This window comes from Varroa destructor, unplaced genomic scaffold (assembly GCF_002443255.2).
Source record: "Varroa destructor unplaced genomic scaffold, Vdes_3.0 BEIS01000004.1, whole genome shotgun sequence".
Lineage (NCBI taxonomy): Eukaryota > Metazoa > Arthropoda > Arachnida > Mesostigmata > Varroidae > Varroa > Varroa destructor.
In genome coordinates this window covers 11627776-11651143 of record NW_019211457.1, presented here as the reverse complement: position 1 = coordinate 11651143, position 23368 = coordinate 11627776, and the positions used below count along the sequence as shown (strand labels likewise).

Genomic DNA, 23368 nt, shown 5'->3' with positions numbered 1-23368 from the left:
ATCCCTTCTGTTTCAATGTTATTGTGGAAGAGGAGATAAAGCAAGCAATCTGCAGCACAGACTATCAAGCTTAGAGAAACTACGCTTCGTTCGTCACTTCGTGTCACACGTAAAGCAATTGATACATATGCACGCCAATATTGCGCGTCGTAACAGCTTAATGAGCAACAACAGATGAAGGGTCGCAAAATCGTTTCCTCAAAAACAACAGAAGCACGCCATATTGTCAGCGCGGAGAGCGGGCGACGATGATGGTTTTGTTTGCTTTGACGATACTTGAAGTCGTCTGATTTCGACTTTTCCTAGAGCCTTTCTAGGCTGGCAGAGCTCGTCTACGGCTGCACATTCCTAACTGGGTGAGGTACAATCAACAAAACAGCATTCAAGTATATGCGAAAGGAAAGTAAGTGAAAGATAGTATGTAGCATAGCACGGACTCAACATGAAATCTGGCTACGAAGAGATTTTCATTGATCGTGAGCATATAAGATGACCTTCCGGCCATCGTAGCTAGCATTCTGCTTTAGAAATAGATTTTTCAGGACAAATAAACTTTTGGCTAGAAATATTTTTAGGGTCTTGTTCCTGGCAGAATCGTACACAGCTCTCGAATGTGCTACGTGAATGTATGTGTGAAAATCCCCTATGTAGACAGTATAAAATGTCGTCTGAATATATTGAATGTGACCTCATTATCAACGGCACACTACATAGTCTGCCCAGAACTATACAGCATACAGAAAAAGTAGGTAGCAGATACAGCAGACCTGTAGAAATGGCTGAAACGGTATGGAGCGGTTAGCAGAAACGATCAAAGTGTTCATCTAGAGTAGATATACCGTTCTCTTTATATGTGTAGATGTTGTGCACATAAAATTTCTGATGCATTCTTATGTTGGTGCATGCACAGGATCGGATTGCTTTCAGTAGACCTATGCGCCATCGTGAACGTAGCTACATGTCGAATAGATACAAGATATGCGACACTCAGAGAGGTAACGCACGCCTGAAGGTTTCTGTCACGCTCGTTTTGGTATACTAGCTTTTTTCTCGCATACACATTGCGATGACTTCGACTCAATATTACAGACAATAAAATCTCAACAGTTAGAGTTCAGTCGTTGGTTTGGGACGCTCTGACAATGAGTCGTAGTGGCACGGCGCTGCGTGCCGGCGGGAGTAGCTGCTGGTGCTACTATTATTCGTTGTCGGACGAGTGATTTACCAGAAGACACGCCATAGCCCCATTGTCACGCACATGCATATATAAGTACACTTTTCCTCTACGTGTGCATCTGATGTAGCAATAGAACTCTTCTGGCAAAGGCAAAAAGCGTGTCGCTTGAGTTCGGAACTCTTCACTGCTCCGTTGTGCTGAACACCTCTGTCGTCGGCAGTGGAAAAAGTACATTTCCTACGAGTGCATAAGAAAGTGCCAGTATTGGTTTTCGATATAGTAGATAGACTCTGTGAGCCTGCGCAGTATGGACAGAAGCAGCAGTAGCAGCACAACTTTCTAATGGACACGCAGCATAGGGCTATCTGCTCCTTACACTCGCTTAACCGATACTTATTAAATATTGTACTGTGTATAAATGGGGCATAGATTACAATACCCACTAGACGCTACATATACATCCCCCCTCCCCCCCTCCCCCCAAGCGTATTACCGCTGCGGGGACACAGGCTACAACGGCATAGAGTTCCTAAGCGCATTTTTTTCGTTTGCCCTGGGTGTCTGTATTGGGACACTTACTTTGCATAGAGCAAAGTGACACAGTAATGTGCTCGCGACGGTGGGGTGTATTTTACCCCAGATACCGGTTTATAAAAGAGCAATATATATATATATTGGTACGAGAGAAATAAAGGGAGACTCGGATTAGACAACGTGTTCCGTCCTCTGTCCTTTTTGAGAAACGTTTCTCAGTGATTTGTTTGATCGTTTTCGAACACGTATAAACTTACGTGTGTGCGGGCGAGTGTAATAATTCTAGATGGCTGCCGAGCGTCGTAAAACACGCGTACATAAACGTACGATGTACGTGTTCGTTCTTCGTTTGTCGCAATCAAGAATGAATGTTCAGTGAGTGGGAGTGGCGAAAATGCCTATATCTATGGATAACTGTGGACGGAATCGAATCACACCCCACTAGGGACTTTTATCAGCAGAGTAGTGAGGAGTTGGACGATGCTTATGTACTTCTTGGTGTTGTTGCTATTATTGCCAGTGATAATTGAAAAGGTCTTGAACCTGAAGGGAAGCTCTATACAGGTGTAGGCTGTATGTTTCCGTCCCGGTTTTATGGATACGCAATAGCGGTTCGTGCATTGCGTTTCGATGTTCAGCTTTTGCTGCGAATACACCGTAGAGTATAGTAGACAATGTGTCATCCTTGTTTTCATAGCTGCGTCCGTTAATGGAGCACGTGTCAAGTGGAAATGAAAATTACTTGTGAATAAGGGCCAACGTTACTTGGGAGAGACACTTTTTTTCAAAGAAGAAGTTGTAATTTGATGGCGAAGATTCTGTTTACTTTACAGCATGGCAATGCGCTGTTTTTTTAGCATCTTAAAATCATTTGAAAATAGAGGAAAATCACAGGGGGGCCTAACTATAGGGCTCCGAACAGGATGTCTATAGAAATATAAAATAAAACCAACATGCGTATGGAACAACAGCCAGGCCCGATGTCGCGACGACCAGTTCGCAAAATGGTCGGGTATCTGCTTTGAGTACGGCCATTTCTTAAATGCACCCTAGTAATCATAAAGTCCTGCAATAAATATATTTGCTATTAACCAAAATATGATGCTACTTCTCTCGCACGCTTCGGTCTATTGGGGAAGTTTAGGATCACTAACACAAGGTCAATTTGATATTTTCCTAGGATAGGATTCCGAGTGCAGCATCCTGACATTGCTTTTGTTTCGTTATGTCACTACCGTGGCCTGTGTAGGTAAAGTTTGACCCGATTCCTTTGTTCCAATTCCGTTCTGGCGTAGAACAACATAATTTTCATACTGATTTGTTTCTTCCTCATGCCTCATTCGAGAAAAGCTATATATACCTATATATTATTCTACATAGGATTCAAATAGAAGTATTGTTGGGAAGAGTATTTCTGGATCTTTTCCTGTAAAATGTAGATGATTTTGTTTGACCGCCCGGCCCAACAGGTCTTCCACACTTTTCTAAACGAACTGATGGAACTCGAAACCGAGAGCAAAGCTGCTAATCTACCTAGACAAAAGACACGCCTATTATGTTCTATGATATCTGAATCTAGTAAGGTTTCGGACCAAGACGAACGCCTAATAAAAAAAAGGACTACATACTGTAAAAAACATTCTCTGATGACTGTACGACACTTAATATTTTCACGTTATACTTCGTGTCTAATTGTAGTAGAGTACGACGTAGCCTGGTTTGTAGAACAGATCGATAACGCATAGCCAATGCCATTACTGCACGTTATAACTGTGAGCCTTTTACGTTGAATATTTCGTGCTTTCGTATAGAAGTAAAACAAACAAAATTCGGGTGTCGATACAAGATAAACGCGTTAAATAAATAAATAAATTTAACCGCGGCGCTGAGACACCTAGCAACTGATGTCGATCACGAACCATAGATATGCCCTCGTACCTCTTAGCGGAATAGCTACCGAATTATGCTATGTTTCGTATCTCTGGAATAAATTTACAGAGGATGCAGTTTGTGGTTCAGTACCTAATATAATTATATATATATATATATATAATAAATCCATGGACACAGTTTAATTTGAAGAAACACAAACCCCTCCTGTCACACACATACAACTACTTTAATTAAAACACTACGTTAATTATAAACGTTGTCGTCATCATCATCATCATGCGCTATCTAACGTTTACTCGCAGTGTGACTGGAGTCTATTTCATAAAAGCAATTTCGTAGATTCCCTTTGAACGGCAGCGGTAGCGTTCTTCGAAAATATGTTCCTCTTCCTTTCTATAATATCCTAGGAATATCATGAGTAACTCGTTTCTGATTGATATTACAACTCTCACTCCCAATAGTATATTCGGGCAAAAGACTATTACGAGGGTATCGACCGTGTGGCGGTAATACTGCTGCGGCCATGAGGATCCTTCTTGTCCTAGACGTCTCGATCCATTGTGACCTGCTACACTTCGAGACAGTCATTTGAATACGGATGCCCTGCTTATTTAGTATTTGGAAGGCAAGTATTTCACGTATGTGATGCACGGCGGAGCAGAATAAGACATCATTCCTCACGTTTTCGATACCCCTGCCACCTGTGGCTGTAGCAACGACCACAGTGGCGGTGGCCAGTCATTGGGGTCACCTGGTCCTTTTTGGTGGCGCGCCACTGTTGCACCCCTGCACCACTCTTGCGGCGGGAGCAGCAGCAATAACAGCAGAAAACAGAATTACGTCTGCAAAGGTTGTTCTGGCACAGCTGTTTTGACAAATATCTATAACACATGGAGAAGGGTAGTGAGGGCCACAGACAAAAATGGCGGTACTTGAACGCCGCATCGGGGACCAAACAGAGCGCAACTGAACGCAGCTCGGAAGGCGTAGACGAGATAGAACCCGATTATACGATGATTAGGACGACCGCGGCAACATTATGGGCGTCCTTAGCTATACCTTCCTCGTTTTCTCCTCTAGTGATGAGGCAATAAGGAATATACTCATAAAATAAAGCAACGAGCTATCCGCTTTTTGTACTAAGCCGACCTTTATGACCCCTGTAATGTGTATGTAAGAGGCCGATCTAAATTTACACTCGGGGTTAGAGTGTTAGACCTAAGCGCCACTAACGGCATTTTCCTCCTGGCAGGCAATCGCTGACTGAGTAAGTGCTCAAACATTCGCAAGCTGTGGAAGAACATATACCTCGGTGACCTAGCGAAACTAGGTTGATGAAAGAAGGAGCTCCACGCCACGAAGGGATGACGGCTTCCTACACTAAGCATCATTTGCACTGCAAAAAACACCTCATAACAGCCGAGACAGCGATGAAAGACCGGTGACGATGTTGACAAACATCTCCCACTTCTCCTTGCTGTGTAAATACCTGATCGGTCGACGTATGACGCAGTAGGCACTGACCCTGGCTGCATCTGCTACCGTTGATGGCAGTACCTAGTCGGGTGGAGTCAACTATTTCTTCCCGTACTCCCTGCATAGTCTAGTCGAGAAGGACATCGAGTAGGCCACAACGATAGGGGAGACGCGGTGGAGAACGAGAGCAAAGGAAGAACTCGTTACCCAGTTTATTTTCAAAAAGGTCGCGGGCAGGTTAAAGCCCTGTCTCCTCCAGATAACACGTGCAGCGGGAGATACGGGATAGAAGTGACAGAAAGCAAAGGTCTGCTGGTCTGCTAATGGTATTTGTACGTTGCTCGGTCTAGGTTTGTCTGTCCCACTGCTTCCCGCCGCCATATGCCTGATGCAGAAATAAAACAGGTAGTCATTGCTGTCAGCGACAAACGTGTGACCACTTAGGCCAATAGCGGGTTCCACAATATTTACATTACTATGTAGCACATTAGTATAAAGCTTGTTCTCTAGCACAACATTTGAACGAAATAATGAAAGAAACGAAGCGGGGCAAGCATGTTTCATAAAAGTGCTCGCTCGCAATATTTTCCTGTGAAAATATCGACGTCAGACGTTGTTTAACAATTTAGACTAAATATTTACGTGTGAGTTAGTGCTACTTCAAACTAATCCAGACGTGAAATGGCTTTATTGAATATCTGATCTGGACAAAATTTAAGTACACACAATTTCGTGTACATATGTTTACAAACAACTCACTTAAGGCCCTCCTTGAGCTTGACCGTTGTCTACTATCAATTTTACAATAGCAACATTTGTTTCCGAAACTAATTTAAGGGGTTCGTGTATTGTTATGGTGTTGCTTTTAGTGCTAAATCTATTTGGTTTCCAATACTTATTGCCGCGCAACTTTTTCCGAGCTTGCGAAAGATGCAGTCATATGAGACACAGAGACGCGGTGTTTTAAATTGCACTTAATGTTCCTTATCCCTATGTGTATTCGATAGAGCTTGGCGCCCCTTTTCTTATTATGAGCCTGTGCGACTTCGATGTGTTCAGCATTCAAGCAACGGCCTAAAATGCCCCGTCTACGAAAACAGGTCGAACATCTTTACTTGTACTTACTTGGCACTCTGATGTGTCATTTTAAGTTAGTACCACTTTTTTCAATAGTGATAGCTGTCGTAGCGTCGCAGGAGCTCACTGTCGAGTATGTGCGGATGACCAAAATTCGATTTGAACCGGTCGTCTTCGTTGCCGCAAGCTCCTTCGGTAGCAGCAGGGTCCTTTCCTTCGCTGTAGGGGTGGCCTAGGGGAGGGGGTGGGGGTGGAGGTATAGTCTTGAAAAGCAAACTTGGCATTAGTCCCATTCTTATTCGACAGCGACTTTCCCGCCGTCGCTATCGGCCCGCTACTTCATAGGAAGCAGCCGGTAACGGCTACCAGCAGGTTTCTCCCCTGGATCATTTCCATTGCAAATTCTCAGAGGCCAGCCATTACGAGGCTGCGTGGAACACACGAAAGACGCTCGCTACTTGTGTTGTCGCCTCCGCTCCTGCAGCGGCATTGGCACCGCCGCCACAGCTACTGCTGCCGCATAGGCGGAAACAGCAGGCAAGCAAGGAAGGACTGCTACGAACGAGCCGCGAGTCGCGGATTTCGCACGTCTGCCTATTCCTCTCTCCTCGCCTCCTTCGAGGCACCGGCAGCAGCAGCCAATCCAACGCTCTCCCGAAGGCCATCAAGTTGTTACAGTTTGCCCCCGTTCAAAGGGCCGTAGAGCTGTTGCCGTTCCATCGGCGGCACTGGCGATTGTGCTGCAAAAGAGAAGCCTACGATCTAGAACGTTCTGTCGCACTGTGCGCGACATCGTGACAACAATGAAAAGGACAAAAACGACAATGACAATGCCAACTATAACGAATAGCCAGAGTGTGACGGATTCTTTCACGAGTTAATTTGTCCATTCACGACTGTTCTTCGTGGGTCATAATTATCTGGTTTAAATCCTGCACCTGAAGGCCGCTGCTGCCGCCTCAACGTTTCGAGATTTGAAGGTTACTTGCCTGTCCCTCAACTCCAGTGTGAGCAGCAAATGCTCCTCTGTCCGTCTGGACCTAGCTCGGTTAGACTCGGTTTCACGTTTAATAATATACTGGTACGTTTTTCTAGGTTTAGTCGGTTAATGATGGTTACATTTTTAACTAACAGTTAGAATGAAATTGATACCCGATGCTCCGTCCCATATTCTTTTATGAGAATTGCTTATTGAAACGAGCGCGCGCGTTGCAGACGCATCAAACTTGATATCTCAGATATAAGAAGATCCTGGGGGAAAAAAATCTGCATTTAATGACAACGGTAATAGTAATAATACCAGATAGGCAGACAAACTAATCAGCTATGAAAGATGTCGAAGTGAGATCACGCCGGGAGAAGATCAATTTTATATTAGAGGTTTATGTTTGTGCGGTGTTGCCGTTGAGTGCGCATAGATGAAATGCTGGCTGCATAGAGCTTAGCAACTAATTTGGTCTTCCGAAGGACAATGCTGTTTCTTTACTATAGCTGTCAGTAATGGTGACGACATGAAATGTGATTAAATATAAAAGGTGCAAATAGGAAAAAGAAGTTGGGGCTAGCGTAACTTCCTCAAGTTCATTTCATTGTCAAAGGAATAGGGTCGAAAAAAAGGTGAGTTCCATTAGCCTTATTGGCTGCTGTCAGAACGCTTTGAAGAATCTGAGAAACAGAAGGCGATGTTGATTCTGAATCGGAACCCTAACCAAAGTATTAAATATAAATTACTCCTACCAATATTACCGAACTGCTAGCTTCGTTGAGAATTTTATTTGTGAGCTAAACTTGTAAAAATGCTTGGTCAAGCCCTAATACTTCAGATGTCGAAAGTGATCCCAGCAAAAGTCAAGGGGCATTTCCCTTTTATAGGAACGCATGCTATTCATTGTAAGTTCAATATCCTAAAAAAGCAATCCAACTATGTGACAATCGGTCATCGGTAAATTGTTGCCCATCAACGTTTCAGCCCTAATCAGCCAGATTTGAAGGTGAAAACGGGTCATCTAAGATTCATGGTGTATCACCGCTTATCAAAGCGTATATCGGGAGCGCAAAAGGGTGCTGTTCTCGAGAAATCATTACAAATTAAATTCTCAATTTAAATATCATTCACAAAACACCGATGAACTGGGATGTTGAACGCTTCGAGAAATATAAAGGACCATAGATCTTTAATTCGTTTGCATTAGGCCATGCAAAGATGAAAACTGTGTTGTAACTCGATGTGTCTACGAACAAGCCATCATGGCTTAGGAAGTTAAGTTTACATATGGATTTTTATGACACACCTTTCACTCGGTGTTAAGCAACGAGCGACCCATGCCTGTCGGCTTCGTAAGGATTTTGCTATCTGGGATATTGGCAGCATTTACTAATTAGTTGTTTTATTACGTATCACAAGAGCAGGCAGCCCGAAATATCAGTCGTTTTTTTGTCGTTCTCGCTTGTTTGCTTTCCAGTTATGTCCAGGTCCAAGATAAATATGTCAGAGAATAGGAAGTAATCGATTGCCGAGGCATTTGCAACGGTGTAACTCGCCAAAACTTGGTCACCTCGCCCAGGGATACTGGGCACACCCCGCGTGGGCATAATTGCATTCTCGTCATTTTAAACCTATATTCATTCCACAGCCGGGAGAACGCTTGCTATTGGTAACAAAGGATATTGCTGTAGAGAGGCTTTTGCTCCTGAATAGCTTTTCATGGAACTAGTTGCTTTATTCACAGGGAATGCTTCGGAAGACACTGGCTACATAGATCCATCACTTCAGGACATTCTGACAGCCCGTGAGTGTATTATTGGGCAAGCTTTTATTGACCTACTTTATTGGCAGTTAATCGTCACTGTCACAGAATGACTATTGAGAACAAAAAAGCTCTGCGGGGGCTAGCTATAAAACCACTCCCTGGAACAAAAAAAAAACAACGAGATTCCAACGCTGAGATAGCCTGGCATTCAATCATACTGCCACTATAGCAGAGGTTGAACCATTGTCTCAACTACTTCGTTCTCCGCCAGCTGGAATGTCTAGTTTATGGACCGCCTGCAATCGCATGGCCAGAAGACTGAAATGGTAGCTAATTATCTTCAAAAGTTTTCACCCAGCAGCTGACTTCCATCGTTAACTCTGAGAGATATAGTTACCACTTCTTGCGTTCCTAATTTATTCGAAAAATAGCGTTATCAGACCGCGGTGTGTGCTTGAAGCTAGATTTAAACCATCTTCATTGCTTCTATCAAACTCATCCCTTAATTAGTTGGCTTAGTTTCGGCGTCATATGAATTTTTATGGTATTCATAGTAGTCAAGAGTTGAAGATAAGATGAACAGCTACATTTTTGCATTAAAGAAAAAGTAGCCCGTTTGCCCTATTTTAATCCACAGTGGCTGAATTAACGTCGAAGCATCCTAGCTGAATTCAGCTGTGTACTTGAAGGGGCAACAGTCAAATCGTTAAAAGGTCGCTTGTTAGGGTCAGCTTATAGCTACATTTAATCATAGACAAAGTCATGAACGAGTGACGTAAGGCGTCTTTTTTTTTTGTTTGTCCAGATCCAAAGGAGCGCCATACGAACCACCAGATTGCTATTTTGAACGAGATAAAAATTGATTTTTGGGTGTTTGAGGCCATTTAACACTAGTGTTTGTTAATGGCGTCCAAGATCAGCAACAGTTAGATTCATGGTACCAAGCGCTGGAGCAATGGAGGTACTTTTTTTGTTCATTTTTGGAAAGCACTAGGTAAGGGTGTACACACTATACAAATTAGTTATATTATATTATTATTAATATATTCTTAATAATAATGTGCCATTTCGATGAATGATATGTATTGTGCAATCAACAGTCAGTGTGTTCAAACAATTCCTTTTATATTGTGATTCCTAGAGCGTTGTTTAACTTTTGTCAACCAGAAGACATTTTTTCAGATATTTAACCTAAGATTTTGGAGTTCATTTTTACGGCGGATCGGAAATATATTTCGGATCCGTTTCTGTTACATTTGCGCGATGCAGCTTGACCGAATTTTGGTTAATTGGGATATCACCGGCTTCTAACCAACTTTCTACATATCGAGGGTTCGGAACAAATAAACTTTATAGACACGTAACCTTTTTCCCGTTTGGTACGGGCTATACGCCATTGAAATCGGAGCAATATGAGCGCATTTAAAATTTTCGCCGCGCACCGTTAGCGATTTGCAGTGTACAGTATATGTACATATATTGCACACGTTAACTATTACGTTCAAGCAAATTGACAGGGAGGAAATACAGAGGGTAACAACAACAACAGCGACAACAGGTGAAAGTGTTAGTGTTCAGTTATCCACAAACGATAACATCCGAAAGCTATTCTTTTGTGGCCTGACCAAATGCCCTTCTAAGGTCCAGAAAGAGGTAGGATCGGCAATATTTACTACATTTTTCCTATGTTGCTTGCTTTTGTCGAGCTTCCTGCCAGTGTCGTCAACGAATAAATCAATACTGGTCGCTGTACAGCCGTCTAGCACCGTTTTGGTCGCACAAACATATTGTAGTTAGTTAAAATATGGTTATTGCCTATAATAGGGGTAACGGATGTCGGGGAAAGATGTAGAATTCTATGGACACTAGCTATTATACGCAGTCGGCTCACGTAAGACAAAGTTAAGCTTTTTTTGGCGTCACAGTCTTTAGAGGTATACTTCGTAATTCGGGAAGATTTTTTTTTGGAGGCTGGGATTTTAACATTGATAGTTTGTCGACGTTTTGGAGCTGGTTAGTCCATTATAATATATGTATATACATATGTGATTAGGCAAACAGTAGAATTCGGCGCTTTCAAAATGACGGACAGATTGCTCAGATATATAACCTAATAGCTAATTTACGAAACACTGGGTCAGGGGCATGAGATAATTTTGGCAGCTATAGAAAAATCGGTCACAAATGGATTATCCACTGACCGCCAGCCCCTCCCCATCCCCGGTCGCGATCCACAGGATAAAATTACGTCACAGCGAACACCGAACGACTAAAGCTTCAGGACGAACCAAACGAGTACATTGAACTTTAATGAATTGCTACACGAAAATTTGTAGTGGCTGTATGAAGTCGCTTCTCCTACCGTCCGCCACACCGTGTTGGCCTCTTCTGTCAGTTTTACCGCTCTGAATTCTGAGCGAATGCTTTGTTGCACGTCAACAATAGTCTACAGGCAGAAGAGCGATAGTTTTTGTCGGACATGGCTGTTAGTTTGTAGCTTACGGGCTCTGGCACTTCAAGGCGATGAAATGCTTCAGTAAGGCTGAGGTTTTGACACAGCTGGAGTCATTTATCTACGTTACAGGAGAGTAGATGAATATGGGCTGAATGTGTAACACAAAAAAAGAAATTTTTTTTCCAATGCCTCAGTTTGTCTTTAGCAAAGAATTAACTAACGACAAGATGAAGTCTTCATTATCTGAATTCAACATAGCGTTTGAAACACAGTGGCACAGTTACTTCTTGTTTATGTTGTAAAAGGCGTCCACTTTATAAATAACATCAATTTGTCTTGTTGTTAGTATACAAATAAACCTGCGAGGTGGTTCAAGGTGAAGTTCCTGAACCCTGAACAAGGTTCAAGGTTTGTAAAACTGTACCTAGAAAGTATTAATGGACTAAATTGAAAACTATAATAATCCTTTTTGTTATTACGTCTTTATAATTGACTTCTTTCAAATGACACAAGTCGAGCTGATGCTGTATGTAAGGTCACTTTTATTGATTATTGTTGTTTTAGCGCTAAATTTAACAAAATTTCATAGTTAATTGAAGCAAACGATGAAATATGTTTGACTCGACCTATTGTCTCAATGAATCCACTTTTTATAAGTTTTTTTTTTTTAGTTTTTCACGTAAAACATACCATTAAAGATTAGGATGACCTTTGCCACAAGCCCTCGTAGAACGTTCGAGGGCAGCTACTGCACGCTGACTTGATTCCCTAGCGGTTGTCATGTCCATATGTTTCATAGGACACTTAACAGGTGTAACGGAAAGAGTTCGAGTCTTTATCTCTGCTAACATTTTGTAACTGTATCATTCCAAATACGGTTATTATTGAAATCTGCATAGTTAAACATTGGTTAAGTTAAGAACTTCAGTATTTAGACAACTTTGTAAGCGAGCTTTCATACTGGGCTAATGTCTCAATAAAGCACCTTGGAAAAAATAATGCTTATGACAGGTTTCATTGACCGAAAGACGAATCAGAAGTAGAGTAAATCGAATCAGACTAATACTAAACACAGATACGAGAAGCGTTTTAATCAGGTTCTTCTTCCAAATGTTCCTCATTAATTGGATGAAGTACAAGCTCTTCACAGAACCTACTGCGGTTGTTTACAACAGGTCAAAGCTGGTCAATTAAAGCAATCGCTTGAAATTAGCTATACGGTAGAAATAGTTTACCAGCAATATGTAGCAATTAGTCTCGATCCTTGAAAGCAAGCAGCTTTTAAAGAGTGGCCTAAGGTGGGCAAAATTATAATCTACTTAATAGGGGGAGGGTGTCATCTTTGACAAATATGACAAACGGAACATTTCTTATCAATTATCTAGAATAGGCAATATAGAACGTTATGCAGTCGACTATTGCCTATTCGAGAACCTTGGAAGTATCAATACGAATAGAGGTATTGCAAGAGTGAGCTAAACCGAAAAAATCAGTAAAATTGTTTACGTATTGTCAGATTTGTGTATCGGCTGATGGTAGGCGGTTATTAAGAACAGAACATAGAAGGATCTCTATCTGCTATAGTAATGGAGATTGTACGACTCTGTCGTGTAAGTGCTGTACGTTCGATTGCATTTATTCTAATATTATATTATATTATCTTATTATTATATTATATATCGATTATATTGATTATCTATTTATTTATTTGAATATCTATCGGACCAATTTTACGTAAGAGTAGCAATATTTACTTCCTCAACTTGAATGATGAAAAATATGATCTAATTCGAAAGTACCTATAGCGTACGATATCGTGAACCTACGTTTCTCTATCCTTTTATTAGGTCATAATACATAAAAGACTCAATCGTCAATTGGCTTATCTAATAGATCCTTTATTCTAATGGGACCGTCTAAGCTATGGCGTCTAATGGGCACGCATTAAGTTTACGCTCGGAGGCAGACTGGTTATGCCCGGTTTCCTGTCCCGATGCGATAATATAAAGTCAGGTCCATGTCCTAAAGGTTAGTAAGGGTAACTGTCAGCAAACTTATATTCAGGACAGTTTAGATAAATGAAAAATAAAGGGTACACGTGTAGTGAAGACTGCCAGCGAAGAATCTTGCAGTCATTTTATTGTAAGTCTACCGAAGGAAATCAACTTTCTTTCTATTAGATAAATTGTCTCATTTATGATCAACCTGTACAAATGCAAAGTTCAATCGAAGATAACGCATATGCTGGAAATAAAGACATTTGAAGACTGATTATATTTTGCTTTTTTGTTATTGTACTAACTTTTAATCAACTTCTTTAATTCTTGGACTTTAAGAAGCGCAGATTGGTGTTTAAAGGCTTAAGTTGAAGTTGGTCCTTCGTTCATATGGCTTCTACTATATTAATGAGTGAAGTTAGTTTTGAAGTGTCAGATGTCTGTACATTGCATCATAAATAAAGATTAACCTCTACGAAAAATGTCAGATTAATACTTTTGACTAAACGTATAATTATTCAGGTTATAGCAGCATATATCCAGTACAATATATATAGTGCTGTCAGGACAAACACATATTGAAAATTCGCCACGTGAACTTCGATAGCCTCGAATGACCTGAAGCTTTCTCAGTAATTTAACAATACGATGCTCTTGCAAGATGCGCACCAGAGCTTTTGATCATCGAAGGGCCCTAAGAAAGAACTTCATCGTAGACCGCAGTCGTTATGGCTACATATCATGTGTATGTGCGTTAAGCTGGTTGGCTTGTTGAAACGTCGGATGAAATTAAGACGCTTAGGTACAATGCGAACTGTTTCAGAGCAGGATGTCCATCAACCGTCTACCCCCTACGTGTTTCCATAATCCCTCACCGATGAATGTATCTTTAGTGAGAACGCCAAGTTGCGGAAGATGATTACCTATCCAACTAGTTAACCCTACAAATACCGAATTTGTGGGCATCGCCTACAACAAATTGTCGGTGTGCTTGCACGGTTCCTGTACACGTTTCTATTTTGTCTTCCGCGCCACCTTATTATCATTGTCACCGTATAGAGCCGGACAAACACGGATAAAATACGTGGTGGCTTAGAAGACGGACAGATCGGTCATTCGACTAACGGGACCGACAAGTGGCCGAGCTAGATGAGCCTTATCGAGCCGGATCATTTCAGTCCGAGCTAGGACTTGTCCCCCACTATCGTTCGTTGTGTCCTTCTCTTCCCGTAGGTAGTAAAGCTATTATGGTGCTGAAAAATGCTTAAAAAAAAAGTAGCTTCGAATCTTCAGCTACAGCTGTTATCATCGTTTGTCCTAATGAGTATGAGATGATACACGTACATACAGCGCTTGTTCTGCCGGTGGACCCTGTTTCCTCCCTGATTCCGTTCGCCACTTCCAGCAGCGTTATTTCACCCTGGGGGCATGATATAGAGTGCTTAACCACTCTACTGTGGATGCGTAGTGAGTACGCCTGTGTACTTATAGCAACGAAAAACCTGATTATGCTAAATGGAACGAAAGCCGAAACAAATAAAATCCAACAGAAAAAAAACAAAGGAAAAACGGACTCGATTGAATCCTTTTTATTTTTTTTTGATATTTTATTATACCATATTGCATATACGAACATGTAAACGCTACTGTTGAAATAACAAGTATAATTCTTTCGGATTGAACTGCCATAGCAGTAGTGCATTAGGTCTATCCAAATTGCCGCCAGTTAAATACGCTGGGTCTATTTTCAGTGGAAATTCACCATTTTTTTCGTCGTGTTAACAATAGACAGCCAGTAGTTAAGCATAAAACTATATAGAATAATATATTATTGCAGAGATCCGAGGATTTAGGGCTTTGTATATTAAACTAAGCCAAAGTGCTCAGATAAAGAACAACGATATTGAGGAGCAAGTATTGTTATTATCCCGTCGCGCTTCCTGAGCCGTTTAGTCAGTAGCAGACGAAATTTCTACTTTTCGACAATAGTCAATTGAATTGCCTTGATTAATCCATTTAGCTGAAGCAATGACGCTTGTTTCAATAAGCCGCCTCATTCACTGAAGATTCTAGATCAGATTCAGTTTGTTGGCGTGAAAAAAACCAGATGGGAGGCAACGAATTGAAAACGTTATTATTTCGTTCCTGTTAGCTTGAAAAGGTAAACAACTAGATGAAGTTAACCCGTCGACTGAATGCACTTCAAGCCAAAATATGGGACGAGTGGTTGAAATATACCGCGACTGATGGAAAGCTTAACGAGTCATACTCGATGCTGATAAACATCCACCTACTAATAAGTACGACAAAATTTGGTCACTGTTCTGTTGGATAATATTTTACTTTGAATAAAAGGATTGCTACGCTAGAGTCTTCGTGATAATAAAACTGTTATTCGAAATACTTCTGTCGACTCTATTATATCTCACAGAGCGTCTGTACGGGAACGCCTAAATCGTAAAGTCACCGCTCAGACCGAATGAAGAACATGACTATTACCGGATCACGGTGTTCACGATTGTACAAAGAAGGCGGCCTTTATCACTAAGATTGACCTGTGAGGAAATGGCGTTGTATTTTGGTGCGATAGATGACCTGTATCTATCAGTTAGATGGAACTACTATAATACACTTTTTTTTTATAAGGTTCTGATGGTGCAGCCTGACCGAGATCGATAATCGGCTCCATTTAACTATCAAGTCCTTTCCGGTTGATTATGTATAAGCGGACACATGCCGCGGACGGGTCAGTACCAACTGAATATCACCATCTTTCGACGGCTAACGCCGGCCTATGTACTAGCTATATCAGACGCCATACGTTCGCTTGCTGTGAGGACCCCTTTAGGCGTGGCCGATTTCTGGCGATCTGGCTTTCGTAATGCTGCAAACTCAGTGACAGTACGAAAACAAAATTCGATCTACGTTGAAAAAAATAGCTGGCTCATTTGTAAAACAGTCAGCCCATCTACAGTGAGCTAGCAATACACAACGCGTGTCTTACTTTCTACGACGCTTAGCCGTAACCTTATCATCCCAGTATATGCCAATCGGACGAGGAGAAAGATAGTGAATTTACGAAATGCGGAATAGACCACCTCAGTCTATTTATGTAAATGTATAGTGAAGTTGAAGACTACTAAATCTGACAGTGAGATGAACCAGACCCATTGCTACGTTGGGTGGGGCGTTCTCGATGAGGATCAGATAGATCAAAAAATGAGATGCTTCGTTAGGTAGAGGGAACTGCAATTTCGTACGACTAGTCATTACGTAATCAATACTATTCGTTTGTCTACTAAAAACTGGGCACACATAAGTCTTTTTCGTAGCAACATGACGGCAACGAAATAATTTACACGAAATAGTGTTTCATTCATTACTTCACATTAGGCAGATTTTTAATACCTAATTTTGTCTAAAACACAATCAATCGTAGGCTTGTGTCGGCGCACTTAAATACACAACATTTTCACATGTAAGGAAGTTAAACGCGTGGATTGGAAGTTACGACATTCTCAATACAATTGTCAACCGGCCGAAACTATGTCATCATCTGTCAGCGGAAAACAGGAGAAGCAACTTTTATTTCCGTAGTAGCGTAATGTGTATAACGTAATATATAGCGTAACGTAATATAACGACGTATCAGCTTCGAGCAGAAAACGGCCATCTCGAAGTCGAAACAGGCACTTCATTCGTTCGAAACGAGTAAAGGTCATCTTCAAACCCGCCCAGACCTACGTCCAACTGGATCGGGCCATCCCCATTTAGAGTTATCTCAGATAAATCGGCTATCAACACTGTCTCAGCATCACCTCGAAACGACCAGAATTTTTGAGACCGAAGACTTAAGCCACTCTCAGGTCTTTTTTCTTTCGGATACTATATTGCCGTCTGTGACGAGAGCGAAAACGAATAGAAATACTTCAAGCACCTTCTCTACCCCTAAAGCTCACGGTCGACTTGATACAAAGAGCACAGCTGTAACGGTCGGTCTCCGATTGACGGGCGCAGCCCTTGCGATCTTCGTCCTCGGCAGGCCTGTTTTTGTTTCTCTCAGCAAACAAGCGCGCGCGACCTCGCTCGAAGTAGAAGCCGGAAAGCTCGCGACGGAAGCGAAAACCGGCCAAGGACTTCAGGACCAATGTCCAGTAGCGATGTGGTCTGTATTGTCATTGTCTGAACTATCGTCAGCGGCCACGCCATGCACATCGTCGAGCACGGAAAGCAAAAAAAAAGTATCTGGTCAGTGCTAGCCGGTATCATGGTCTCCAGACTCGGATAAGGGCTAAAAAAATGACCGAATCGAACCGAAGATCGAAGTGGAACAGCGGCAAGCTAGAGTAGTGTAAGCTGTGCTCGGACTGCGTGTCGGCGATAAGTAGTGCGGCTCGCATATAGATGTCACTCCTCATGTAAGTACTAGCATGGGTACGAGTAAGTGACGTCTACTGCCCTATGGTGGACCAGCGAAGAACTGAACAGCTGCTGAAAAATGATGCTTGCAGTTCTGTCCTGAGATCTTTACGCTGGAGTAGCCTGAAGCACTGAGTAAAAAATTTCCCTATCCAGGCTAATTAAGAGAAATAGGCTAGAGTCATTTTTTAGATGAGCCTTTCTGCCGAACCGACTCAACCTTATTTCTAGATTTTAAAGTTTAGAGAGATATTTTTTTCAAATCTATTTCCACGTTGAGGTACATCTGAAGGCTTTGGAAAACGCTCAACGATAGTGTTAGCATGGACAACGCAATAGACCTGCGTTACAGGGTAACGAGCATTGTCAAAAACGTCATTTACAGAATAAAATCAACAAATGTAATAACATCATTACGAATCAGAGCTGCAGCTGTAGTACAGTGAACTATTTATCAAAGGAACTTCCGCGCAAGCTATCTTGCAGAAGTTTTAAGTATTCAAATGGGTTGTGCGTGACTGAATGCTAGCCTCTGACATTTGACTGTGCTTTTCGTCCCCTCATTACACAAATACTCGATACTTCCGTATTTCCTTGCTGTTGTTTGAATAAACACCGTCGGCATAAGAAGGACCGTGGTTCCTTGAAAGACTGACTTGTTTTAAAGCTAAGTAATAACGAAGCGACGCTACGATGCTAAAATCCATAGCAGTTTTTATCAATATAAATAGCGCATAGCTGTTAATAAATATAGCTGTTTTAGATTTTACCATTTGCCCTTGACCTAATAAAACCTTTTTAATGAACTACGGTTATTGTCAAAGATCTATCGTAGTGGCATAGCCTTGCTATCTAACAGATATGCAAGCCTCATGCGTCCGGTTGCCATAGAAATCAGGACGGAAATTACAATTCGTCATTGCAGGTTTAATTTCCAGTGATTACAGTTTATTATATAGGTCAAATCTATATATCTGTTCTTAAGTGCGCGGTGTTTATGACCTATGATCTCTGTCTATGGTTTACTTATCCGTCTATACACAGACTGTATATCTGCCAGTGAGATATAAATGATAGATCAGGAAAATAAAATTAACATGGTACGATAATTTCTACTAGATAACATTATCAGTAAAACTGGATTTCAGCGATTACAGTTGTGACCGAATAATTGTTAAAAAAATTAGGTGTGCAAGCGAGCTATAGTCTGCTAACTTGGGTGTGACATAAAACTAGTACATTTGTATTAGAACGAGCTGATCAGTGCATTGATGCAATGGATACGATAAATTTAGCGCTTTTAATTTCCTGTGATTCAGATAGGAAAAACGAAACTTTACATTTTTATATATCAACATGGCCACAAGTACTGGCCGTATGCTTTTGGCGTAACCCGAACCAGGGACAAAACGGTCCCCAATCTTAATTTTATATATAATTTAATGTGCCCAACTTTTATTGGAGCTCCGTTTTCCGGAGATGAAATGTTTAAACAATATCAGAATACGACGTATTTACATACTGTTAAGCACACAATGGTCTCAGGTGTTATTGTTGTCTAGTACAAGGACGCGCAATAGGTAAACCATTTTTTCTTGCTGACTTCCTGCGTCCGCTGTCACAACCGGCTGACAGAGAGACCGAATCAGCAGTCTCTTCACCAATAGCTAATCATCTCACTTTTCCGTTCGCTATCACTGCCAAAATGAGTGCGCTGTTTTTGCTTCTGCTACCAACCGTTCCAATAGCAGCGGGTCTGTCATCTTCCAGATGCTGTAGTCGTCAACAGCTGCTTCTTCGGCTAGCTGACCCTTACGCAGGTTACCTTTCTTAGCAACAGAAGTCAACTCTGCCGCGTGCAATCAGCGTAATCTACGTAGAAGCAGTAGCTTGTTCAATGTTCATCCGCAGCTGTCCTCTACAGTGCTTTACTCTAAACATCTCGACGACGCTGCCCGACTTGCGGCACTGCGATGTAGGTACTGTGGACGACGCGCGATTGTCGTTGTTCTCCCTCTGTCTCCACCTTCCCGCCAGTCAGGAAAAACCTCCATGAGCAGCAGCAATTGTTGTTGTAGCAGCCATGCTACCGGTTATAGAACTGAAAATATTAGCGCCTCCGGTTGCGCATACAACTGTCTAGGCAAATTCTAGCAGTATACATGTACCAGTGTTTTTTTTTTTTTTTAGTATTCTTCAGTTGAGTCCACTGCTGTTACTCGACTTAAAGTACTCCCTCTGTTGACAGAATCGTGGAACCACGGAAATGGAGCTCGAGAGACAGGAACAGGCGAGATGGGGGTGAGGCGGGGGTTAATATTATACGCTCGCCGCTCACACGTCGCCGCCATCAGCGGTGGCGTCGTAAGCAGTCACAACTATGCGTCCACCAAAGCGAGCTGAGCGTAGGCTCCTTCCCTTGTTCTAGATCTCGCAACTACTGAAAAATAGGGAATGTCAAAGGTTCAATACTCTGCCCTTACAGGACACGCAAGTCGCACAAAAGAACTCCACATAGTGTCAAATTTGTCTGCAATCGTCACTTCTCGCAGTTTTTATAAGCACTAAGTCACTCATGGGCAAAATTATTAAGCTCTAATTGGAAAAGCTAGTACACAACTCGCCATGCAATATAGATACCTGAATAATTTTATCCAAAGTACGCTAGATGCAATAGATCATGCCGAGATTAAATTTCGAGGTAACGATTTCATCTTTGTTCGGTGTGGATAGCCTACAATATATAAATGCATCGTATTTTGCTAACAGATATATAAATACGACAGCTAAAGAAGAAGTTTGTGTGTCTACCAAAGACTATTATAGACTTTTTCTATTTGTAACACTAGATGTTATAGTCGCTAACATATCTCTATTTTGAGTGTGAAAAAAGAATGCATGAATTTCGCCTTTTACTTTTAGGTATCCGTCGGCAAGGGCGAAACTAGGCCTTCCGCCCCCATAATTTCGTTCTTAATTAAATACGCAATACAGCTGAATTGCTTATATTTGAAATGTATTATGCTCGATGAGAAATTTGCTAAAATTGCCCCAGCCCAGATGAGCCCATCATGTTTAGCCTTTTAACGTCTACGGGAACTGTGTGTGTATGTAAATGTCGGTCAGAGAGTAAGACATTTACGGTCGAATAAGGCAGACGCGATATGGCCCAATAATTAAGCGTATAGGCTCCCATGTTATGGATAAATGTGCCCCCAGAGATTCGTAAACGCTGCTGCCAGAATCTTCTTCTGCCAATTACAGATTTCCCATTAAGAGAAAGTTCCGCATATTTACAAAAACAACAGAGCATACTCTACGTTTGCTTTTCTTTGCGTTGCCGTGTTAGTTTATGCAGCTGCTAACGTCCCAAACGTCAGTTCTGTTATATATGCGACTTTCCCAAAGAAAGTCTCTGTTTTGTCGACATTTTCACGGGAATCAGTTCATTTGAGCATCTATTTTAAAGCAAACCGCGATTTTAACGACAGTATCAGCTTGCTCCTGCCGATATATGAACAGAGGGTATATGGTAAAGATTGCGATGGCCTTATCTAACCGCGACGGCCCTTTATTTCATTTGTCCGCCCCGTTACGTGCGTTTCTGTTAAACGTCTTTCTGATATCAGTTTTAAGCTTCTCTAGAGTCTGCGCCACGGTAGTCAGCCGAATGGATGGCCGGCTTCAGCCTTTGGCTGGTACATTTTCAAAATGTCAAAACTTTCTCAAGAAAAAGATACCTAATATGGACATGCAGTTTTTATTTCGAATCGTATTGCAAAATCGTTTCGAAATACATACGTATGTTTGTATTATGTACTTAGCCCTGATGCTCGACTTCGCAGTGGGGTGGTTTCCAGACAGTAGAAGCTCTAGCGTAGGTTTGACTGAGCTAGCCGAGTCTGGATAGTTTGCCTGTAGAGTCCGACAAGTTGACAGAGCTCTTCGAGTATGTTCGGCTGAAGTGGACCATGGGGTGCGATTGGCGTTGTGTAATATAATGCGTTGAGCCGGCAGCCGGTTGACTGCCGCATGAAGCGCAAGCCTAGAGGATAAAACGAGAAGCAAGGCTTTAATCGACCTTTAGCAATTTGAAGCAAAAGGCGTTCACCCGAAGGACCTCGATTGGAGGAAGGATTGCCCTTTTGCGAAAAAGTGATTCGGCCATTGCGCGATTCTTCGTCATCCGATTTGGCACGCAACGGCAGAAGCCGCTTAACTCTAGTATATTCGATCAAGGGAAATCAACATCGGACGGTGCCCACCTTCCAGGACCCTTTTCCTGAAAGTATATAGAATGACCTGCTGATATTGCCATGAGTCAGCGGATTGGAATTGCTAGAATATTGCAGGCAATTTTGCCGTTGGGAGTGTTTCAAATAAACCCACCTAAACGCGAGCCACCTTCTCGAACCAAAACAAGAGTGAATCTAGCAACCGTGATGGTGCTCATGATAACCGTACACAGACAGTATATCAAGTACTCAAAAAATGTGTGAAAATTATATTGAAAACCGTTAAGTAAACGTACCGACTCATATGAATGTGTTGGCCTGCGTGTTATATACCTAGCTCAAACGAAGCCTTTAGTGACTTTTGCCCCAGTGTCGGTCACGAACATGCAATGAATTTTTGATAAAATAACTTGGCTGTTATAATACAAACGGCAACTTTTAACAAGGTGACATTCATTGTTAAGCACTAAGTTCGGCGCCTCTATATATTATCCCTCTTTCGGGAGACAAGACAAATTAAAAAGCGATCGAGTACTCAAGAATGAGTCTAATTTTATATATATAAAATATGTATCTAAGGGCTTATTCGTAGACAGTAGCTAGGCGCGGCACTAGTGAGAGGACACACAAGATATTGAAAAAAGTAATAATAATAGTTGAGATTTCGATTCCTGGACGGCGGGCCATCATTTACCCAGTGTACTCGTCCTAAGAAATCGAGCAACAGCGTTTAACTATGTTTCCTTACTCAGATTGTTGGACACCGCTATCCGCTATCTCGCGACCTCCCTGAAACAGTATAATACAATTCGAAGATGAATAACGAGATGGGAACTACGGCGCTGGAGCGTAAGCTGTGCAACGTAAATGCTTTTCGAGGAATTTTTGAGTTATTATTTTTAAAAAAAATATACAGAGGCGATATTGAGTAACGTACCACAAGTATTCAAATAAAGTATCTGTTATATGTTCCGACAACCCACGCTAATGTGGTTTGATCCACCCTATAGGCACTGCTAATATGCAGTATAGCAACGGCTCCGTTGAGGAAAAATGGTCGTCAGCCCCGCTACTTTGAATTGGTAAATTGCTGACAAACCTTCAACTTGCCGTTCAAAGGGGGCATTTATAATCATACGACGCTTTCAAAGAACATTTAGTAAAATCTAGCCTATCGAAGACTATTCTTGTACAAGCTCGAAAACAATTCGCCAGAACGTCAGAATTGATTAAAAACCAAAAATAGGATTTTTTATCCAACAGTGTACAGGTTATAGCACGGCGATACATAAGTAATGTTAGCTGGAGTACTAAGAACGATATTCATCTTTACACGATTTGTTACTAGATTCAAA

The 23368-nt window shown here is 41.7% G+C and overlaps 1 protein-coding gene across 3 annotated transcripts in view; it reads right to left on the bottom strand.

Annotated features, from left to right (window-relative positions):
* The window catches only part of LOC147755848 (uncharacterized), a 53666-nt gene that overhangs the window by 5749 nt on the left and 24549 nt on the right, over nt 1-23368 (bottom strand). The window contains exons 3-4 of one of the 3 annotated variants that reach the window (XM_086986570.1): nt 21599-21823; nt 18290-20218 (exon numbers count right to left, since the gene is read on the bottom strand). In XM_086986570.1, coding sequence (XP_086842696.1) covers nt 20203-20218; nt 21599-21823 — 241 coding nt within the window. In that variant the 3' untranslated portion in view covers nt 18290-20202. Of the gene's footprint in view, nt 1-18289; nt 20219-21598; nt 21824-23368 lie in introns of those variants that run through there. The other 2 variants (XM_086986571.1, XM_086986569.1) reach the window with 2 other exon arrangements.